The sequence below is a fragment of the Argopecten irradians genome, chromosome 3 (assembly GCF_041381155.1).
Source record: "Argopecten irradians isolate NY chromosome 3, Ai_NY, whole genome shotgun sequence".
Taxonomy (NCBI): domain Eukaryota; kingdom Metazoa; phylum Mollusca; class Bivalvia; order Pectinida; family Pectinidae; genus Argopecten; species Argopecten irradians.
Genome location: NC_091136.1, coordinates 42,296,370 through 42,321,436, shown reverse-complemented (window position 1 = coordinate 42,321,436; position 25,067 = coordinate 42,296,370). Strand labels below are relative to the sequence as shown.

Sequence of the window (25,067 nt, the reverse complement as noted above, 5' to 3'; positions counted from 1 at the left end):
TTTTCAATGATTTATTATGTTCCAAAATGTTTTGAAGTGAATATATTCAATTATGCATTTTTGTAAAGTTATCATATTTGATAATATCTTAAGAATAGAAAAGCAATTGATCATAAATGCTTTTGTGTTATATGCATAAATACTTCGCATGATATAAAATATACACTTAATTCGACAGGCAACATCAAATTCTAAAACATTAGAATATTTTAATCGATCAAAAGTATGAAAATTCATTGACAGCAACTACTATCAACATCAGCTAGGGATGATTGTTACTATTTTAAAATGATGCATGTGATTTGTTTTGTTAAATTGTTTCATTTACATATGAAAATTCAAATTTACAGGAATTTAATGGATATTCATCCCATTTTGTCAGTTACTGGTAGCCCTCATGCAGTTGATACCTTTTAACTTTGACTTATTAATTATTTTGGGCAATTTAATGACATGGGCCTACTTTCCATGTCAGATCAAATGCTTCGTATCTTTAAATGATATCACCTATAAATCAGAGATGAAATGTTAGAAATTGTCAAATGACTAAAGCGTCTGTATTTAACTTCTATATTTAATATATGATCCAATTAACTCTAAGTATTTATCCTGCAAATGAGCAGAAAAGGACAAATTGATACTTCTGTACATTGTGCATTATGGATCATCATGGGGAAGAGTAGATTTAAGGTTTTTGTATGATACAAGTCACGAATTTATTGTCTATTTTACAGGATGGTAGGATCTCAATTGTACGATGAAGGCTATGGCTGATGACTGTGATATCACCATAAAGACACTACCTGGAAATCCAAGAAGACATTTCTAGTCTGTAGGACTAATCAAATAAATATTTCACTTGACCGAATCTGTAACATGTATTGTTATTAGGAAGCCCATATCAGCTAGAGAGTTAGATAAAAATGTATTACAGTTCAAATGTACTTCCATCTTTTCAAATTACTGCTTGCAGACTGATGTATGCAGCACCATCTGCTCTTCTATGATTGTCGCTTGTTTATTTTCAGACACCAAAGAATTATAGCTGATTTTAATCCAGTAAAAGTTAAACGGTTGTCTTATTCATTTATCAAAACATCATAAATTACTTTTCTTATGTTACGTTATGTACACAAATCCACTTGTCAGCATTTTTGTATTACATGTATATCTACATTGTCTGAGGACATACGATTACATATATTTATTAGACCACTTCATATCTGTGATATATAGTATTAATTTGTCAAATAATTTCAAGATGGCATGCTTTTATTTTTTTTAAATATCAAATACAGCTTTTAACAGAAGGTATTTTAATACAACTGACTGCCTTGCTGTCTAACCTCTCTGGTATTTATTGTATGGCCTGTTTGTCATTACACATTCATGTTTTTACTTTTGCATACAAAAACGTTTTGCCAATTGTGATTCCTGCCGAATTCTTAATTATAGTCAAAAGAGTTATGATTAAAAAAGCCCTGTAAACTATAACATTATGCATTTAATAGAAACATTGTACATCAAATGTACTTTCATTTCAAAGGTAGTCTAAAATTCAATTAGAAGCTTTGCGGAATCGTGGATGTTCTGGCATAATGTTTAAAAAGAGTGATAAATATATCAAGTTTGACTGATCTTGACTCATGATACAATTACAAACGGCAACATTATACACATACCAAATTTGTATGTCAAACAGTATCGGAGACAATTTGTTGGTAGATATTATGATCATGTTAAGAATAAAATGTAAAAAAAACTATAAAAACTGTAAGATGTAAAAGATGTAAGTGCAACTTGTTTGAATTAGTTGCTTCAGGGTAATGTTGTGTAAATCTTCAGAGAACGGGGCCAATATTTGAAGAAGAAAAAACACATTTCATGCAGGAATTAAGCATGTGTTATTACTTAATAAATGCTGTTCAATGATATGCATTCCAATTTTATGATGATGCTTTAAAACAAGCTGTGATATTTTGTGTTATCATGTAGACACTAGCTGTGAGCATGCTGTATGCATATCTACCTACTGGACACAACGTTGTGTACAGATAATGCTAGCAAATGTTTTTTTCCAAATTATATACAATGAGGATTTGTTTGTAATAATGATGATGTTATAGTGAGTGAGAGAATCTCAAAGTTAATGTTGGAGGTGTTAAAAAAACCACATGTCTATACAATATTGGAGCAATGACGATATGACTTTTACACAACATTAATTATTAAAATCTCATTAAGTTGGATGCCTTGATAAATTAAAATATATAAAAATGAGTTGGAGGATAGAAACAAAAATCAAAATACAGATGTGTGAGATATTATAGAGGTTCTTGTACTTGTATACAGACATAACCAAAGATATTTAAGAAAGCAGTTCGTTTTATTAGAAGCAGATGTGAATCATACATTTCTTTGTTTCTGTTATCACCTAAATCCAACATATCCATGTCAATTGTAAATTGTTACGTTTGAGTTTCGTTTGTTGATATGAAATTGAAATACATCGTATATAAAAGTGTTATATGGTCCATGGATTTATATAGTACTATATTTTATATCGAGAAAATATATGAATGTTCTAGAAAAAATTACAACTTACCCGCACTTGCTTTTGGGACCTTGGTGTCAAAGTGATGAATTCCAATGTTCTATAATATTACAATGCTTCCCCTGAATAGGTGAAACAAGTGTTGGAGTAACAATGCTTCCCCTGAATAGGTGAAACAAGTGTTGGAGTAACACAATTTAATTCAGCTGTTAACACGGTTATTTTCATGGTGCCATTATTGTTGTATTAATTCTTTATAATCAACTGATCCCGATATGAACTTTGTTATCCAGGTTATGCCACGTCTTCTTTATTATAGTATTGTCATAATCAAGACTTGTTCAAATCCGTCCACATATTTATATTCATACTGTATTATATGATATGTAACATGTATTTATATTTTATTTTCTGTGTCTGGTCAAATTGGTGTCAATGGAAATTCCACGTCGTCCATGCTTACTCAAGCAAACGTACCATAACATGTGATGATTGATATCAGTATACAATTCAATAATGTGAATCATAAAATGTCAACCACAAATTTGCGTCTCTTATTCCAAAATGTGCTCTAACTTAACAAACTAATCCTTTAATGTCCAATCAGAAAATGCTAAACTTATTTTTTTTATCAAATGGGTTGAAACTAATCACAGATATACTTAGAACTTTTACTCATTCACCCCTAGATGCACATTTGGACTCTTCTTGATCAAACGCTGGAACCGTTTATTTTGAATTCCAGGGGTGGATGAGTTAAGGCAAACGTGTATTATTGTACAGATTATCAGCAGATCATGTCTGTTAACCCAATAAGAGCCAATTAATTAAATCATTTTAACATTATGTGTGGTATCACTTTTATTTGATGTAAATGTATTTGTGATATAACAGTTCTACTTATTTAAGACGTTGCTGCCATGTTTTGAGATGATTGTATTACCAGTGGTACCACATTGTAATGAGATGTCCCCTTTTGGTATCTCGTCTTGTGGTTGTCTTCTGTCAACTTCTAGTCTTGTCCAGGCTGAAAATATTACGTGTACTATAGACATGGTAGGTTTACATTAATAGACGATATTACTCAAAAGAAGAAAAATAGTAATTGAAGTTTCTCTGTTATTGTAACGAATCTCAAATCAAAAATGTATTAAGACTTTATAAAACGTGACTTATATATATCTGTACATGTAGGTTTGACAGGGTAAGGGGTATACGCAGTTGTGCTAACACCGATCGGCGACAGTATACGTAATACAATTGGTGATACACAATTCTCACCGAGTATGAAGTCATTTGTTTATCAATTCATATAGAAACAAACCTGTGCTTAAGAGTACGAAGCCAAGTGTTTATTGTCAAATGTTACTGACCACGAATCCGCACATCAAGCATGCTTCAAGAATAATTTATTGTTCTGGTTATTTCTTAATGATCAGAAATGTGGTTGAACTGTGAATTCGGACTGCAAACTAAGGCCTGGTGTTTAATGCATATACTGTAGGTGTCACTTCTACGATTACATATCAATATATTAAGTTTGATCCGTGAAATAAGGAATAAGTAAATAATCTCTTTGAGACAAATTGTTCTGTTCGTTTTGATATCTAGTTTTAAGTGAAAATAACTTAAAATACGGTATTTCAGTCTTAAAAATTAATATCAGTATCAATAAAATGTTTTCGTAATCTAATTTATTGATACTTTCATCACATGGCACTGATTCACTCTATAGTTTCTTCAGGTTCTTAGTAACATGTCTATTAAGAAAATGCAGATTTCCAATCACTTGAGAAATTAATCTGAACATGGTGTAAATAACCAGAACTCAAATTAGTATTAAAAGCTCAACAATATACCTTGTGTTTGGTCAGAGTTAGCCAAAAGAAAATTGGGAAACAAAAGTTTATTGAGTATTCAATATACTGCAAAATCACCGTGATACAAACTAAAAAAACAAATGGCGGTTCTAATATTATGTTATACCCGTGAGAAAAATGAGTTGATAGTGATATCGTACCACACTACATTCCATGATGTGTTGTCATTGTCGTATATTTAAAACAAATTGTATACTTAATAAAGTTAATTAAATCTTTTTTCTGATTGACAGTGTCAATGGGATTGCAAGTTCTTGTGGTTTGCTTTTCAAAACAGAAAATAGAAAATTAGCAATAAATAGTGAATAAATAAAATATTTATTAAAAACATGCGTTTGTTTTGTTACATGTACATGGATAATAAGGTCATCTGACCCTAAGGGTTTAGATAACATTTCATCATGCTTCGTCTGTAGTCGTGTGCCGTCTTGCCACTCAAACAACATCTTCTCAATAACTGAAAAGCACAGGGTTGCTTTGAACCTATATTGGACCTGCAGCATGCTGGCATAAACAGCTAACAAGTTTGATTAATAACCCTAACATTCATTCAAGGGCACAGTGGTCAAAAAGGTTAAAATCTTTAAAACTACTTGTGAATAAATAAGAGACCCAGAGTATTGATATTGGGCCTAGCTTGTAGTATAAATTACCTTGACCCTCATTCAAGGTCAAGGGTCAAATATACTGCAAGTTTTAAAGAACTTACTGTGTATTTCAGTTCTACTATATATTGTATTAACAGATGACCGTTAAGGCCCACTGGGCCTCTTGATCCTCATACCTTTGTCTTCCACCTCTTCACAGAGCCTTGCTAGGGTTTTTGGCGTTTCTAAGGACAGGCAATGAAGTAGGATACATATAGTGGTTCATCCCCACTTTTTTCTCTTCAAATAAGTTGAAGGTGTAACTTGTCGATGATATGGGCGAAGGACATTAGGAAGAAGAGATGTCAAATTTAGTCGCCTTTTACGAACACATGCGCAATGGGGACAGGAGGCACATTTCTACTTGTAAGACCAGATATTTTGGGTACTGTAGGTTTAGACATATATTTTGTATACTTGGTTTGATCAAATTAGCGTCCTATTTACAGTCAGGGTCATGTAAGGACGGCCTCTCATGTATGCGGTGTGTTTTAGGAGATTGCGGTATATTCGTGTTGTATCATCTTGTAATAGAGGAACTCTTGCCCTTTTGCACTGAAGTATGCCGTCGAGGACACCAAACAAACACACACCACCCAGTAACATACTGACAAAGCTGAACGGGCAAACCAGCCGTCCCGCTAAGTTTATGCTGAACGCTATGCAGGAATAGAAACAAACAAACAAACAAAAAACCCAAAAAATATAGACTACGGCGTGTCTCGGACGGGGGAAGAACCCATAACCTTCCTCACAGGAGTGAGCGCTCAACCGAAGGCCAAATATGAGGCGTTGTAAAGGGAGACGTTAGGACGGAGAGAAAAGATAATATCCTAAATTTAGTCGCCTTGATCGATGCAATAGGGGGCAGCAGATACTATTCTAACGCCCTACTTGCAGGTATATTAAGTTGTTCCATTATATATATATTAGATATGCATTTGATGTTTATCTCGCAAGTGGTTTGGCTTTGAAAGTGATACAACTGTTTACTTGTATCAACTTATATGCTTATTGCCAAATATGCGTGTGACTTCATCCCCTCGATAGCATACATTTAGTGTAGCGATCTTAAAATGATTGAGGTACATCGTATGTTGATTACAAAACCCATCCTGGTAGAGCATATGTAGTTCAATATTGTACTAAAACAATTTTGTAATAAATTTTCTGCTTACCTTTTTTGGTCTATCTAAATCTTATGCTTATACTTCGTTCCCTTTAAAGTTTGCCATTAAGTTATTGCAACATAATAAGAAGCTTTTCAGAACCGGATTATTTATTCTTAAGATTTTCATGAATTATGCTATGGGACAATAATTTCAAATCATTTTGAAAGTTGTCAATTTTTAACCAGTAAGCGGTCTTGGTCAAAATTTGAAATGTGTTTTTTTTTAATAAAAAATTCAAAAACATCATTGATTGTACTTGTTTTAAGTTGAATTTCCACTGCATGAATGAAGTGTATACATTGTTGCTCTATAATGCTGTACTTTCAACAAACAACTTAATTGCCAATGATATTGAGTTGGTTAACGTGACATGTATGGAAATGGATGTAGTAATGTTTGAGGTTCCATATCGGTACTGTAAACTTCATTGGGGATTATGATTCTATCAGGCGAAGTTAATCACTAGTGAAACGTGTATAGCGCATGGCATGCTATTTCCAGTCTCATTTAATGCATCAGACCCGTTTATAGTGTTGAGCATGTATCGATAATGTAAAATCGAAGGCAATTATAGCTCTAAGTCATTGTTGTATTATTGGATCCACTTACACGTTATGAGGTAACGTCATGTTCTACATGGAAGAGATTTTTTCAAAGGTAAAGGGGAAAAAATAGAAAAAAAATATACGTGATTGAAGTATTTCAGAATGCTGTCAAATCCTCTAACCAAATGTTATATGTCGTTTGACTGAGTTCAAGACTGTAATTTTGATTCGGATTCCATCCAAAGACTTTAAGTATAAAGAAAGTTTGGAACACAAACAGTCTCTTATGAAAGATAAAATGATAAGTGTGCCAAATACCTTATTTAAGATATGGCCTATTTAGGTCAAGTTAAAAAAAATAGCATAGAATTACTCGATGACTTGTTAAAACACTCTGTCATGTGAATTGTTTCACTGTAATATTGTTCAATCAAAACAAAACATGAAACTCACCAACGCTTTTCCAAAAAGCAACGAAGCAAGCATATTGGTGAATTGTTTATCAATCAATTTGGTGCCAGCAACAACACCGGTTAATCAAGTTTATTGATTCTGTTTGCATTTCAGGTCGATGTTAAAATGAAATATTACCCGGCGTTTCATATAACTCTTGTCAATGGTTATGTAGAATGACAACCAACAGCTGCCATTTAAAAGCATTTCTAAACTACATTATATATATTTTTGTCGGTACCGGAACCGTCATATATTATTAACATTAAGTGCTATGATTAATGTCTCGTTCTTGGTAATACAACTGTAATTATTCCAGTTCAGAGGGGAAATTAACATTGTATAAGTGTATATCATTTTACATCCTGTAATGTAACCCTAAGTATTGATTATGGTTAACGTTCAGTTATAACAGTAGTATGTCAGTGCTGTTTTCCTTTCGTATGCATATGGTTATAGGCCTATACTAGTTCATCTCTCGAGGTTAAATTTTAGGTTGTTGAACCCTATTTTGTATTGGACTTTCAGAATCAAACCTTACCTCTCTTAAAAATTGATACAGTTCACCTTAAAAATAAGTTTCATGAAAAATAACAGAATTCGATGTAAATCGAAAATAAATTTGATAATATTTGATATTTTAAAAACACAATAGGCCAAATTCGGGAATCTGAATTGGAGAATGTTAATGTTGAATAACACTGTCTTTGTAAACACCCTTGTTTTTAGTATCATTGATCGCTTTACAATGACAGTTTTTAATCTTCTCTTTGGACACTGACCGACGAATGGGTATAATCTGACCTTTAAGTGGTCGGAGAGATCGGACATGGGTATTATAACTGTACTTAGACTACTGTGTAACAAGGTTCATCCCGCATGTCTTTGTTCGGGGTAGCAGAGTGTGGACGATGTAAAAATTACTCATCGAGAGTCTTCGTGCTTCGTTAGCATTGAGAAAGTTCCTGAAGGTGGGTAATACTTTGTTTTTCTTGATGCTTGCTTTCACCGATTCCCTGTTGAGAATGTCATCTGAAATCTGACCTAGCAACGCATCCAATGGAACGGCCCAAATAATATCTTCTTTTGTTAATGGAGTAGAAGAAAGATAATGGACTATTTCTCCTGATCAATGATAACTATATGATGGTACCCGAAGTCAGTATATTTCATTTGTGTTTGGAGCATATTTCCAACTGTTAACGTTTCATATCAAATGACGGCTTTTATTCGGGACATTATTCAAACCGATTCCTTATTCTTTAACGATTAGTATTAAATATTTAAACAGACACGGTAAGTGTTATTCAATTTGAAATAGTAATGTTTAACAGATCAGGTAAACAGCCGATTTGTTAGGATGTATAATGTAACAAGCCAGCATGACCCTGATGTTCCTATACCAAGTGTTTTATATTGCTTCATTTATATGTTATTGTATAATTTAGGGATATCGGGGTTAGCTTCATCAATATTTATTCATATATCGATATGTGTTCATGAATATAAATCAAAGAATGTTTGGAATACAAGCTTGAACCTTATACAAATTCCTTTCCAAGGTAAGTTGTAAAATTATCGATAACTCTTGGGTTATGATACAATAATAATATGATATAAATGTTTTATATAAAATATAATGCTACGATTCATCTAGTGATTTGTTCTTCATAAAGTGACTGATTTTTGTTAAAAGGAGACAAAATATACCTCAATATCATAAAACACACAATCATCATGGACATATAAGGAGATCTTTCTTTGATAAACATATTGGTTATATTTCAAACCGATATTAATGTGAATGAAGGGAAGTATTACCATAATCAACGAATGAAAATTAAAATCAAGGATAGGAAATAAACAAAAATCACATAAAAACAATGGTGTTTATTGGTTTGTTTTAGAATCTTCGGGTAAATTAAATTTGACACTGTGAGTTTGTCGATACCACAAACCTAACATTAAAGTTATCAGGTAAAGTTCAATAGATATCAAGGTGCATCGAAATCCGTTCTTTCAGAACATTATTGATTGTAAGGTGCGGACTGGTATGTTGTGTACATCTCTTTCCACCAATAATAATCACCAGCATTGAGATAAAATGAGTTGTGGGGGAGTCCCGGGCATGAAAATGAGCTCTTTATTCTCGATAACAGTTTTGTTGTTGAAATATATCAGGGAGGTTTTATAACTTCTAGTCGAGGAACCTCAATTCCATATTATCAAATGATTGAGAAATTACCAAACCAAATGAAAATCCGGTCTATCTTAGAGCCTAACTATACGTTTGAATGGTGAACGCAAATTTCCATTTTTTCCATTCCATAATGATGTCTAGCTATGATGAAGTAAGGGAGAGTTTCATCTCATCCGTTTATAGCTTTAAAAATCCATATTCATAACTAGCAACAAATTACGCCACTAAGATTGGCTGTGATAGCTGTTATTGATACCAGCAGGACAGCCGGAAAGAACACCAATTCCAAAGGCAACGCCCCAATAGGCAGGAGTCGGCATTGATCAGATAGAACAGGAATCGATACGGGAATACCAGTCCCATCGACAAGGCATAAATGGTCGGCGCACTGAGAACCCGTGTATGTTTATACATTAAAATATAATCAAAAAGCATTGAAATTTCACCTTTCGGTTCTGAGCCGATGTTCCTTATTTAGGGCCGTATAGCTAACGTTGGATAACCTGACAGAAGCGGTATGTGTTTCTAGGATTTAAACATTACTACGTTAAACAATGAGTTATACGAGGGTAAAGGTGAATACAATCAAACCAATGGATTAAATTTTTAACAGATTCTCTACAATCAAAACGTTTCTGATGCATTTCTAAGTGGAGGGAACTTCCTAAGATACAACACGTAAGTTTTCTCTTCGGCATTATGGTAAAGTTTATCAGACCCTTTCGTATTTGACCATTTGGTGTTTCAGAAAGACGCACTCGGTATATGATGTTGCTTATTTGACAGATGCTATTGTCTTGTGTCTTTAGTATAGATAAGAGAGATAACAGATGATCAACTGTACTCGAATAAGTCCATGAGAACACCATAATTCGATCTCTTTAATCTATTTCGGAATGTAATTTCGGTGGCCCCTATATATATAATTATACTGGACGATATTTGTATAATGATGTCTAAGCATGTCAAGCTATTTGAATGGAACATAGCAACAAATATAAACACAAATTTGATTGGTACGTTCACACACATACACCTACGTTCTGGATATCCATGTAAGAATGTATCATATTTTGATGTGATTGGGATGCAATCTGTGAAAACATATTCCTGTTTTTCATTAACCTGCATCAAAATATATGCAGGTTAACCTTTGATTATGATGTTACCTCTATACAAAATGTACGTTAAAGGTTGAACATGTTAAATATGTTCTGATATCGTCTACCCCGGTAGTATGTTAAGGAACAAATGTATTCGTCTGTTGTGTTATTTTGACTTTTTTTCAAACAGATGTTCCTAACTTTGTTTCTCTGTTCGGTATCCCAAACCTTGACACATAGATTATCAATATTATCAATTATCCTTTAGCTAAGGTACTTTCAGAATGCTTGATAAGAATAGCATGTGTTATTCAGATAATGCAAGAAATAATCAGCATTAAAGCGTACAATTCCATTTGTTATTGATAGTAAATATTAGTAGGCGAAAAACTAGATTATACTGATTACGCATAAAGATCAGTTCACCAGTTTCGTTTTATTTGAATGATAGGGAAACTATTTCCATTTCAGATTATTGTCTATGTCATGGCGTGGCGTCCGTTGTCCGCTCGTTCGTTCATTCTTCATCCGTCAATATTTTATTAAAATCGTTACTTCTCATCACGTTATGCATAGACTGTAACCAAACTTAGCCAGATACATCCTTGATCAAAGGGTGTGGGGTTTTTTGTTTAAATCTTAGCTCTGACACTCATAGGGCAAAAGGAATGGAGCCCAACAGACAAATAAGAAGTAAATCTTTAAAATTTTTGAGGAAATGAAACCAGGTAAGCGATATAGGCCCTATGGGCTTCTTGTTAATTTTGGTTTTAAACTTTATACATAAAATACTTATTTGTAAAGTAAAAAAGAAAGCAGAGAATCATGAGTGTCTTCCATCATATGTATTCGACAGTAGATATATTAGTCGAATCTGTCAATCAATAATATAATCAATTCTGGGTCACACTGTGCTGATTTGATAGTCACATGTAAGTCGCTCGGAACCTCTATAATTGGTATAGACAACACGCTATGACCAATGTTTCGGTAATTAAATTACTTTACGTAGATGGCTTTACCTTTGATGTGGGATTTACAGCATACACGTTTTTGCCATCTTTTTTTATGCATAACACCCGAACAAGATGGATACATATTAAAACAATTGGAAGAAAAACTGAAAATATGAAGAAAAAATCATCGCCAGGGTTAGGCATACAGCCAAACGATACTCTCCAACTCTTGTTTAGAGATGTGGGAATAAATGCGATATGGTTACTTATAATCAATGCAAACGATATATCATTTGTCCTTTTTTGTATTTATTTTATTTTTCCAAATTTGTATTAGACAAAGTTATATAACATATAAACAAGGTACAACTTTCATTCCTAACACATATTATGCATGTATTTGTACTTAATTGTGTGTGTTGTTAGTTGAAATATCAACGAAATTCTATTGACAACTATTGAGTACTATGTTTTATTATTATTTTGATTTTTTTAAAATTATTGTCTTTCAAATAACAGTCAATGTCTGAATGATATTTTGCTTTAGATCTTCGCAAAATGTTTTCAAACTATATCTTTATATAATTCATTTATCACAGGTCACGCACATCACTATCACTGCACACTCAGGTAATTAGACCTGTTTAGACAAGATGGAGGCAGCATCAACTGGTTACTTTCACAAATTCACACGGAAAGAAATTTCACATTGCTTTACAAAATCATAATTTGGTCATCAAGAATATTATATAATTAAGGATAATAACCTCGATGGTCGTCAATGTTTTTCATTCAACTTCAAGATATAGACTTGGAGCAAGAATTCTGTTCGTGACACTTTTGATACAATTGGTGTCTGTTTGATTCATTCATTGCTCCTCCACAATTTAGTCTTTTCTAAGGTTTTCTCCAAATCCAAAACAGCTTTTATTGCCTTTGATGTGTCATAGACAAGTCTCTACTGATGTCTGCATGTTCCTCTTGGAGAACTTTTCGTGTAGTATGAATCAGGAAGTATCAGATCTTTCATTTATTTTCTTGTTTTTGTTTTCACAGTCATGTGTTTGTTTAAAAAAAGTTATTGATTCTTTATTTTATTGGAATAAACAATATATTCATGTAGCTCTTAGTTGAAAATGAACCTTTCATTCCATGCATTGTGTTCTGTGATAACTGAATAAGATTTTATTTGAAAAGCTGCGACAATTGCCATTGATATGTATTCTTATACTGGGAGATCATCAAGTACTACGCCGGTACAAATAGAACATTCCCACTGCTGTTACTTCAAAGTGTATCATGTAGACCTAGGTATATCTTATAATTGTCCTTTCAGGTCACAGTACAAACATAAATGGTATCATATTAGATCGACTTAGACCCAATTGACGTTTAGTTGTTTTTTTCTGAAATCACTATCAGGAAAAAGTCAAAATAAGACTGAATATAATGAGATTTAGGTAATATCAATCGCCAATGATGTCCTCATTGTGGGATTAACGTGAATAGTACATCCGGTGACATTTCGCGAGAAGTGAAACCCTCACGACATACATTGATTTGGTATTGAATATATAATCGACAAGTCTAATCGTGTGCTCTAATTAAACCTTGTAGAGCACATTAACGTATGCATCACCATTTAATTAGAGATTCATTGTATATACTCTAATTCATCCTTATTAGCAGCGTTTTTACGAGCAGTCATTATAGGTCAATGCTTTGGAGACCAAATCAATCGGTGGGCCACCATAGCAACGTTAGCAAAGCGTCTGCCATTCCCGTCGCTAACCTTCCTCCCTCCTTCAGCATGCATGCGAGATTGAGACCAACGTCGTACAGTATTGTTCGTAGCTCATTGGTTTCCCTGGGGTATCAAAGTATCCCTTTGAACAAAATGTAGGAACGTCTTAGATATAAAACATAACATGGTTAAATTTTATTGTCATCGCCTATTGTAATTTCCCTTTTCAGGGTGCTGTCAGTTTGATGGTCATAGACATAGCAATACATAATGTCGTCAGGACCCAAAGGTTCAACTGAACGGTTAACAGATGGTAAGCGTACTCCCGAAGGAAAGGTCAGCGGCAATGTGTCTTTGGGAAGACAGAAATCAAAATCGCGACTTTTTAAGAGTACAAAATCAAGCCCTGTCGGCAACTGGACTAATCTCAAATCAGTAGGTGTTAAGAAAAAGGGGAAACCATCACAAATAAATCAAGACAAAGAATCAAAAACCGAGAGTGTTGTTGATATTGAAGTAGAGGACATCACCGTGACTAACGAACAGGAGAGTAACACAGGCGGTGTGGAGGCAAATACTGACCTCACGAAAAATAATAATGTGGAAAAAGGAGATAACAATGTGGCTGTTGAGATTGATAAAGTTAATCCAGTGGTTAAAACAACTTCAGAGACTCCTAAGAAAGAGACTTCTAACTTAAAGAAAGATGATTTAAATACAGTGAAAGAAGACCAGAAAGGGAAACCCGTGACTGTCAATGGTGTATCACCGATTCCTAATGGAGCACCACAAAGAAAGACAAATGTTTTCTCCCGTGAGAAGTCTACTTTAGCGCCACCTAAAACGCCAACATCGAAAACAGAGAGGCTCGATACACCAGACAGCAAGAAATCTCTCCCAAGACGAGATTCTTCGAGAGTTTCTCTTGATGGCACCTCCCGTGTGTCTGTCGATGCTAACCTACAAACAACTGGAGTGGTGTATCCGACTGAAGAGAAGCCCCAGAAGTCGGTCTTCTCTAACAATGATTCCTGGATACGGTCTGCCATACCGTCACTTCCGCTCTGGTTCGCCATCACATGTCTTGTCCTCAACATTCTGATTCCCGGGTCAGGTGCGTATGTTATCATTAAAGTCTGAGAATAAATGTATAAAAATAAAAAGAACATTTGTATAACAAAATGATAACTAAAATTTCTCAAATCAATTTTTATTTATACAAATTATATCAACAGATAATATTTTATTAAATTTACAATGGCAAGTGAATATCATGCAATAATATCACGAACATTTGTCCTTGTTTGTAGTAATGTTGATAGGTCATTCAATTGTGTCACTTAAAGACAAAACGTACAATTAATGTCTTTTTTAGCATGAAAACATTTGAATATTGTTAAACGTACTACTTTTCAACTGTCCCCTTGTTTTGGTTGGTTGAAATATTTTAATAGACACCACTGTGTAAAGAGTTTCAAACAAACTTACTTATACTATGATATTTTTCCATTAATTACAGCGCTTACTTCCTAGCACTAATTGATATGTAACCCATTGCATTATATTTTTTTGTTTGATAAATTATTCATATCTCTATTCCCAATTTATTTAAATTTATGTCAGTACCAGCAAAAAAATCGCATATGTCTATTCAAATAGGTAATAGATATATGGATAAGACAAAAGACTAGGTTTACCATATTTCCTTTGTTTCAGAAAATCCTGACAGAAGTTAACATATATTTGTATCTACGTAAATCTTGATCATGATAAACCTCTCGTTTTTAAGGAATCCACATGATCCCACCTTGACCCAATTTCTTTTTTAAATCGACCGAAACAGTCGTTTGTAATAATATATCATTTTCTTTATAACGGAAAACATATTAAACATTATCGTTTATTGTTTGAATTCCTCTTAACGTCTGTTCTTATTATGTTAACGGGTGAATTATCATACCCAAGCCCATCCTCGATACTCCAGGGGTTCCGATCACTTACGATCTCTACACCCCTGGACTATCTCATTGTGAAATTGAAGGCAGCTCAGCTGAAAATATTTGACCAATCACTGGCTAGCAAAAAAATCTTTTGAAGACTACAGAGAGAGCGACGCCTAACATCAAAGCCACACAGTCAACCACAGTGTACCGTTATACGGCTCTTTTGATGTACATCAAATGACTAAATTACCTGTTCTATTCTGTTGCCTCCAGTTTTACCATCAGATAGTCCAGGGGTGTAGAGATCGTAAGTGATCGGAACCCCTGGAATATCGAGGATGACCCAAGCCATATATCCATGTAGATAAACGAGTTTCTACAACATCATCATCAGCACCAATCAAGCTACTGTACCTGATAGGATTATATTAATATTCATTAGTCAATTAACCTAGTCAATTATGCTATGGTAAGAACCAATGACGTAGATCGAGGACATACTCCAAGAAAAATGTTACTATGAAATATTAATGTGAACTCATTTGTTGCTAAGTTCAAGTACAGTAAAAACTCTGTAACAGGTTAGGTTAGTGCCAATGTGATTCGGTAAGAATAAAATAGTCATAATATAACGAACGCTATAAGGGTAGTAAGACCAAATGAAATAAGATTGTTTGGTATCTGAGTTCGCACTTCAGCCAAGATAACATTCTTCTCATCAACATGATACAGGATAAGTAATGATTCCACAATTCCATTACACATTAATGTGCATTATATGTATAAATGTTAACTATCCAGCTGGTCGCAAATGTAAATTAATGTTATAATTAGAATTTACGATAGTCGCCATATAGAATCATCTTACCACTCAAACAATTACATTCCTTTGATGTAAGGCTATCCAACTTGCTTGACAATTTCCAATAAATTAGAACAAACAGATCGTGTTGCTAAAAACCGAATTCAGAAAATCAATCCAAATATCAGCTTTTGTATTTTTGTAAATGTATAAAGGTTTGTATATTGATGGATTTTGCTGTCAACTTCATAAATGCCGTACAAACACTCGCCGATTGTAATATAACCAGTTTTGGAAATGTTAAATATTTCCAAATAGATCTGTCCACATATCAAAAGGGATAAGCTTTTGTGACAAACCGCTATTCCATCTTTATTATCATGTTATTATGATGAACTACATTAGTGTTAACTGTACCATATATTGAGTCTCCTCATAAGACATCCTACTTGGAGGCTGTTTACAAGACGTTATACGATGCAGCCACACTGTCTTGTTTTTATCTCGCATAGATATCGTATCCCGTTTTCAAAGGGTTATACTTTGAGTCTATTCTTTCTTGTATGAGAGTACTATACTTTGAGTCTATTCTTTCTTGTATGAGAGTACTATACTTTGAGTCTATTCTTTCTTGTATGAGAGTACTATACTTTGAGTCTATTCTTTCTTGTATGAGAGTACTATATTTTGAGTCTATTCTTTCTTGAATGAGAGTACTATACTTTGAGTCTATTCTTTCTTGTATGAGAGTACTATACTTTGAGTCTATTCTTTATTGTATGAGAGTACTATATTTTTAGTCTATTCTTTCTAGTATGAGAGTACTATATTTTGAGTCTATTCTTTCTTGTATGAGAGTACTATACTTTGAGTCTATTCTTTCTAGTATGAGAGAACTATATTTTGAGTCTATTCTTTCTTATATGAGAGTACTATACTTTTAGTCTATTCTTTCTAGCATGAGAGTACTATACTTTGAGTCTATTCTTTCTTGTATGAGAGTACTATATTTTGAGTCTATTCTTTCTTGTATGAGAGTACTATACTTTGAGTCTATTCTTTCTTGTATGAGAGTACTATATTTTGAGTCTATTCATTCTTGTATGAGAGTACTATACTTTGAGTCTATTCTTTCTTGTATGAGAGTACTATACTTTGAGTCTATTCTTTCTTGTATGAGAGTACTATACTTTGAGTCTATTCTTTCTTGTATGAGAGTACTTTACTTTGAGTCTATTCTTTCTTGTATGAGAGTACTATACTTTGAGTCTATTCTTTCTAGTATGAGAGTACTATACTTTGAGTCTATTCTTATTTGTATGAGAGTACTATACTTTGAATCTATTCTTTCTTGTATAAGAGTACTATACTTTGAGTCTATTCTTTCTTGTATGAGAGTACTATACTTTGAGTCTATTCTTTCTAGTATGAAAGTACTATACTTTGAGTCTATTCTTTCTAGTATGAGAGAACTATATTTTGAGTCTATTCTTTCTTATATGAGAGTACTATACTTTGAGTCTATTCTTTCTTGTATGAGAGAACTACATTTTGAGTCTATTCTTTTCTTTTATATGAGAGTACTATACTTTGAGTCTATTCTTTCTAGCATGAGAGTACTATACTTTGAGTCTATTCTTTCTAGTATGAGAGTACTATATTTTGAGTCTATTCTTTCTTGAATGAGAGTACTATACTTTGAGTCTATTCTTTCTTGTATGAGAGTACTATACGTTGAGTCTATTCTTTCTAGTAAGAGAGTACTATACTTTGAGCATATTCTTTCTAGTATGAGAGCACTATACTTTGAACATTTTTTATCCTTATATACAGGTACCATACTGAGCGGTTGTTCCATTTTGTGCTGCGGGAAGGCTAGAATCCAGGCCAAAGATGATCAGCTGACTGTTACACTGTGTGTCAATGTCATGGTGGGCGTGGCCCAATTGTTTACCGTAACCTTCCTATTGGTGGGCTGGTTCTGGAGTCTGGCCTGGGGTCTCAAAATGGTCACCATAGCCGGTAGGTCTAGAGGAATTTCATATCAAATTTCATCAATAATGTTACGTTAATACAAGACATGTTTAAATGTACATGTTCAGTATCACTCTCATATATTGGATGTGACAGCATCATTTAAATAGTGATATTCTAACATTCCTTAGAACATCTCAATTTAATTACCTTATTGCATGATGTTATGTACCAGACATGGACAATATCTGCAGCAAGGGTTGACCATTTGCGTAAAATGTGTAACCAGTAGGATAAAACGAAAGCTATTTCTTACACGGGATACTGTTATCGGACATGTATTAGGCAAATGTGGCAGTTCGTCAAAACATCACAGCGTATAGGATGTTTTGCACACATAATATCCTTTGCTTTTTTAATTGATTTTATGCAAAATTCATTTAAATTTTATTTCAATGACATATCAACTGCACATTTAAAACCTAATCAATAATAAATTAAAATAAAAGAAATGTAGAAATGTAAATCTCTAGAGGAAATATCTCTATTGATGTGTTTTAATTACATGATCGAGATGTTATATGTTTGTTCCTAGCGAACCATGACTCCTCTTTGTTTCTCTGTAGTGGAGGACCGCCATCTAAAGAAGCAGCAAAGGGAGAGAGAACTACAGGCGTTGGCTCTCAGTGCCTTCGGCTCGCCGTCTCGGGTGCGCTCGTTATTCGCTGGGGTTTAATATCACTGACGGTTCTCTTTCACTGGCGTTTGTTGTGTTGTTCTCCAGAAAGGATTCTCTAGAAAGGAATATTTTAGTATATCTGTCAGAACTGTGTTATCTAAGAGATGATAAGTTACTCTTTTCGTGCTTCACGCTCGATGAGAATAGCGAAAAAAATAGTCTGATTTACCAGACATTGTTGAAGTAAAGAAACAAATATCTGACCATGAATTCAAAAACATAGTAGTTTCCATTTCGTCAAATTTTGAAGGAACAGTAAACACATGTTTAGAACAATCAAAGTCATAAACTGTGCCTAATCTACCTAATGTCTCAAATACTTCGAAAATAACATATTCACACGAACCAAATTATACATGCATATACCTATACTATAACTAGTAACTATGTATTATGCGTTAGTTCCCGTTCAAAAGATTCTTCCCTTAGTTAACGTTCTACACATCTCCCTCATCTCTGTATTTATAGTTGATTTATTGAGAATGTTGGTATCTTTCTATCTTTCTTTGCAAAATGTTGAATATCGAAAATGTTTGGCAAAACTTCGAATCAGTAATCACAACCTAGAAATTGAAGCTGGTACGTAGAACAAAAAATATACCTCGGCTGCACCGGTTATGCAAATTTTGCAATATTGTGGAGGATGAAGCTCAATTCATCCTCAACTGTACAGTAAATTCTACTGAAAAACTTTTTTATCTAAATGCAAAATGAAGTCTATGTTCACAGACTATGAAAATGTAATAAAGTTACTGTCATCTAATGAACCACAACTTCTGCAGGAGTTTGGTCTCTTCATTAAAAAGCCGTTTGAACTGAGGAAAGCGGGCGTGCTGAATGCTTGTTCTTGTTTTATTATTACTGTGTTATACATGTAATTTTATCTTTGTAATTTGCTATTGATCCTTGTTTGTGGATGTAAAAATGCAAATAAATAAATTGAATTATTGTTGATGTTTGGAATCTTATAATCCAATCTTGCCTGTAACGTGCATTTCAAATGGCATAAAAATAATGGATCATCTTATAAGGTATAATAATGGCCTCTCAGTCTGTAACGTCGTATCTGATTGGCTGATAAAACGTCGTCTCTGATTGGCTGATAAAACGTCGTCTATGATTTATTGGAAAAAAAAGAAATCATCAATTAGCGCGATTACATAAATTGCGCTATAGGATTAACTTGAATTTATTTTATGTTATAGAGATATAACTAGAAAATCCTGAAATTCTGAAAAACGCTATTTTAACATTGCACCAGGAATAAACAAAAAAAGAAAGAATGGAATTAAAATGATTTTTGTTTGAGAAAACATATTTTTGTCGCAATTCGTGATATCGTCAGAGAATACAACGACTTTTCTTATCAGAACTATAACAACAGAAGAATCAGAAGAATATTTATTTATGGTTGAGTGGTTGAGAAAAGCCTTGCAATTGATAATTTACACAGTCAAGAGACCAATCTCGAACGCACTCATAGTCATTGGCTGTAGGTAGACGTCTTCACCCGGAGACAGTGCACGCTTCACTTGACTGAAGTCCAAGGACGTCTCCTTCACATTCAGTGCGTACATATCCTGAACCATGGACCACAAATTAATGGACTGTGCTCGTGCTTTTCGAGATTCAACTGCACCGCGTCTGTGTAGTACTAACTGCAGGGTAAACTGGTTACTTGAGACTATTGTCTTTTTCATGGTCACAATCGTGGTGTCAGGCGGTAATTGTTTCGTCAGTAATTTAAACGTTTTCTGTTCGTATTGTGTATTTGATAGAATATTAATGATTGGGCATTGTAAATAATCATTGGCTGATATACTGTCTAATGTTGGGAGGAACTCGGACTGGCACATGTTGTCATTACACTTTTCAAACTGAAGCAAAAATCTGTCGACATGTGAATTGCTGTAAGCTATACCCTGGCCCAAACCCTTCCCGTCATCATTGGTAGGATGTCTATCAAGCATTATTTCTAGTTCACCGTTACGTAGGCTTGCCACACCATGCGCGTGCGTTGCATGTACGGTGAATCGCGTAATATTATCCTGAATAACTGCGTTCGTTGTCATTGGGTAATAATTAGCGGCGATTGGTTTATCACTTTTGTAGCTTCTCATCGAATGTTGAAAACCATTAACATCCGTGTACAGAATTCCTTGACTATCTATGTCTGTAACAAACCTTAATATGATTTCAAGGTCACTCATTTCGGCCATATCAAAATCCATTTGACATGCGACATATATTACCTTGGCATTAACCCCATTCTCCGTGTTATATAGAGTGTAGGTCAAAGTCACTCCTTTGTATATAACATCTATTTGCTGAGAAAGGTCACCAGCTGCAGTGAAGATAGTGGGAGGGGACGAAAACACCCTTCTTGCAATACCGTCTGGTGCAAACACGTAGGCGCCGCTGTGCTTTGAGGAATTATATACTAGGAATTCTGAGGTGACAGTAATCTTTGTGTCCGAGTCTTTCAAATATACATATGTCAAACTGCCGGTCAGAGGTGAGAACACTGCAACGATATGACTGTTCGACAGTCGCAGATCCTGTTTTTTTTCTTCTTTATCAGAAGGTATTAATTTAGCTATATTTTTGTGTGGAGACAAATAAGCTATTGTGCGGGAAATTGTGAAGGTAGTGATGGACATGGGTTCAATAGATAGTGGTATTTGTATAACATAAATATGTCGGGATATCCTATGGGTGCTTTCCCTAAATGGGTTTATCTGTATTGGGACCTCGATCCCATAGCTATTTGTCACAAGGAGATCTTTAATATCTAGGATTATCGATATCACCTCGTTTCTCGGCTTTGGTAAAGAGTTCACGAAAACTAGATACCACGTCTTCCTGGAACTAAAACTTATCAATTGTGGCCTTTCCCATGAAAACTCATAGAATTTCCAGACACTTTCGACACTTTCTGGCGATTCTTTATCAGATTTTGTTTGGATGATCTTCTGAACACTATTACAGATTACCGTTCTTGCCAGATCGCGGTCGTCGCGCACTCGACTTCTGTAGTCTCCTATCACCACTGACTTTGATGTTCCTGTTATTGCGTTGTGGTGCTGCAGTAGACTAAGCGTGCGGACCACGTGCTCCAAATCATTACGTGAATGGTGGGAGGAATCCATTGTAAGTAAAAGACTATTCCAAACACTTGCTGCGTAATACGTTTCTTGAAGCTCTCGAATCGCTCTTTTCTGTTCCGGACGACTACTGTAATATCCTGTCCAGTAGTCATTAGGACTATCTGTGTATGGCAGGAAATCATCGCTATAGATAGGTGAGTTTGATGTATTGTATTGTTTCTTGACTTCCATCAGATAGGTTTTCAATGTGCCATACTTCATCATCATGTTGAATTTTGGATTATTGTTGATGTATGTGATGATGATATCCAGATTAGCATACATCGTAACCCACTCCTGCTCATTATCATAACGTAAGTCATCTCCGAGAGGCAGAAGAACTACGTTGTGATTAAAGTTGGCCGCCTTCCGTCTTAGTTGTCGGACAATGGAAGTGATGAGATGGTCTATGGTTGATTCTGTTCCTTCTTTTCGTCTGACTTTAGTGAAATTAAGGGATGAGGTCTTAAAGTCCAGAAGCGAACAAACGGATGTATCAGGTCCGCACGAGTGTGCAATATCATAAAATTTATACGGCGGTATATGGCAGAAGAAATCTGTGCTACCTTGTTCGTCCCAATGCTGACGCCACGTAAATTCAAGTGATCGTCTGCTCCCCATGATACGTTTATAATTCTGACTTACCCTCTGCGCTACCGTGAAATCGTAACCTGTTTTTGACCAAAGGTAAGGGAGAGTTTGAGAATGACCGAAGGAATCAATTGCCCAAGCAGCCTTTGGTGATACTTGCAGTTCTGTAGATAACCATTCGCGTGCTTCTTGAATCTGGATGAGCAGAGCCGCATAATGGGTAACGGACGGATCCGCCATCACCCAACCACCAGCGGCTATCTCGAATCTTCCCTCCTGTACCAGGGTTTTCAACAAGGATCTTTTAACAGAATCTGCCTCCGTCCACCACATGTACAAGAAAATTGTTTCTGACCAGATAAAGGTCATTTCTGACCGGTAGGTCAGTTTACTGACCACCAGGTCAATGATCCTACGGACTGTTTTGTTATAGTAGTCCTGCACAGTGTAAAGCCAGCCCGGATCCGTGTGTGAATGCGGTACAATGATAGTAATGATTCGTCCTTCTCTTGTCGCATCATTAGAAGGTTCTATCTCATTGTCAAACAAATTCTTCGTCAGCCTTGTTCTAGGACCTGGCTTTGTCCTTTGGATGACATTCTCAATCACCGGAGTCTCCAAACCTTTGATGGGTAAATCAGTCTGGTGAAAGTTATATCGGTGGATATGATCATCATGTTTTGATAGCCATAGTGACAATATGGTTATCACGAATAAGACGGTAAAGATAGCTGACAACAGCGCCCTCTTTCGACATTTCATCATTTCCTGACTGGTATCCTTCAATGATCGGACGGACTTTCATCAAACTTTGCCTTCTTCTAGGTCCTGCTAATCATACTATAGGTATACGAGGACTTCGAAGTGGTAATAGTCTGTTACTGCCATGGCAACTGTATCTACAACATGAATATCTAACCTTCATTGAGAAACAGATATTCCGTATTCAGTCATATAAAATAGTCTATCACATCATTATTTCAATCATTTCATACGATCATGCTACATTATAAATACAGTAAGGCACATGCATAATCATTATTTTTATGCCACAAGTACTTTATGACGTTATGACGTGACATTAATCCATGCAAGAATCATATACAGTAAAGTAACGAAATATTAATTAAAATATTCACACTATTGACAGTGTCATATAAATATAAGCCTCAATTTGATACGTCATTTGGCTTAACACTTGTGGCATTTCTAAGGATATTGCATTGTCACTAATGATCGTGTAGGTTGTCTGTAAATAGTAAATACGATGATATCATTATAAACTGTGTTGCGAAGTATGCATAGTAACTCTATGACCAATTATGAACCAGATTCAGTACAATAGATACAGCATTAGTACTTCTTTTGATAGAGATAAAGACAATATAATAAACCCTTCTCCAAATGTTAGTAACATGCTGTGAACTAATAGAGGCATTGCATATCCTATGTATATTCATATACTTATACACCTCACAATTAAGGTATCTATATATGGCCTACGCGTCTATGGAAAAAGAAAGTACTGATACATACTAATAATAAAACAAACATAAAAATGATGTTTACCTTTCAAGTGAATTTTCCCTTGGGTCCAATCACAGACCTGACAGGCTGATTGGGGTGGTCGTCGTGTACAAAAATAAACTACACCACTGAACAGTGTGCCGCATTGTTATCTGTTGATTGTATATAACAAAAGAAGTTTAATTATATTAAGACTTCAGGTAAAAAAGAGTCAATCAGACGTTATGTTTCGAAAATACCAAAAGAAAAAAAATAGATAAATAATTAAGTACGAAAACCGAAACATGTATTTTTCGTTATGGGGTAAACTGACACAATATTTTAAAAATGATTTGAATTAATAATTATGCTATACACATTAAAGTATATATCATATGTTATTATAACTATATAATGTATGATCGCATAATAAATGTAAGAACATAGAATGAATAGCTAAAAAATAAAACAATTAGGCAATGAGAAGGTTTCTGATGAATGTAAATGTCAAGAATAAAAATATACGATATGGTTGAGCTATCTAGCAGTAAATATGCTGGTGTTAGTGCTGGATGGCTGGTTTCTGTATGTTGAGCTCTACAATAGTCTGTGTCGGTACACATATACCACTATACAGTTCTATAGATGTTATCGCCACCATTGTAAAAACAGTCCTAAACGCTCTATACTACGGTGTCGGCTATATTACAACATTTGATACACGGGTATATTGTTATTCGCTTTGATCGTTTATTACAATAGACCCAATTTTATTGTAACTTATAAAAGCCTTCTCCCTATATATATATATCCAATAGAGACGGATACATGGTTGAATATTGCTAAAATACTTTTTTTCTTTAGCTCAGATTTTTCAACTAACCCTCACATGATAACTTTTCGTCTTCCGATAACTTATACTGAACGTCACAGTTATCAATACACGAACTGCTATAGATATTTGAATAAAAAAATCAATTTCTTTTATTTTTTCGGGGTCATCTACAATATCATCACGCCCGATACTTGTTATTGTCATTATCGTTTGTCTTTGTCTTCTCATCCCTAAAAAAATATTTACTATTTTTTCTTCATTTTCAATCCATGCTACC

At 34.4% G+C, this 25,067-nt stretch overlaps 3 protein-coding genes across 3 annotated transcripts in view; 2 read left to right on the top strand and 1 right to left on the bottom strand.

Moving 5' to 3' along the window:
* The window catches only part of LOC138318655 (tubulin polyglutamylase TTLL5-like), a 43,360-nt gene extending 38,914 nt beyond the window's left edge, over positions 1–4,446 (top strand). The window contains exon 33 of the mRNA XM_069261225.1: positions 735–4,446. Within this exon, the coding sequence (XP_069117326.1) occupies positions 735–742 (8 nt within the window). The 3' untranslated portion in view covers positions 743–4,446. The remainder of the gene's footprint in view (positions 1–734) is intronic.
* A 5,367-nt stretch (positions 4,447–9,813) lies between these two features.
* Positions 9,814–19,625, top strand: LOC138318652 (uncharacterized). Its single transcript, XM_069261223.1, has 4 exons — positions 9,814–10,129; positions 13,485–14,368; positions 17,833–18,021; positions 18,600–19,625. Exons 2-4 carry the CDS (start codon positions 13,525–13,527, stop codon positions 18,707–18,709), a joined length of 1,143 nt encoding a protein of 380 aa, XP_069117324.1. The 5' UTR covers positions 9,814–10,129; positions 13,485–13,524; the 3' UTR covers positions 18,710–19,625.
* A 509-nt stretch (positions 19,626–20,134) lies between these two features.
* Positions 20,135–24,152, bottom strand: LOC138318651 (alpha-mannosidase 2x-like). Its single transcript, XM_069261222.1, has 2 exons — positions 24,019–24,152; positions 20,135–23,348 (listed from the first exon to the last, which is right to left on the bottom strand). The coding sequence occupies exon 2, from the start codon at positions 23,212–23,214 to the stop codon at positions 20,158–20,160; it is 3,057 nt and encodes a 1,018-aa protein (XP_069117323.1). The 5' UTR covers positions 23,215–23,348; positions 24,019–24,152; the 3' UTR covers positions 20,135–20,157.
* Positions 24,153–25,067: the final 915 nt, after the last annotated feature.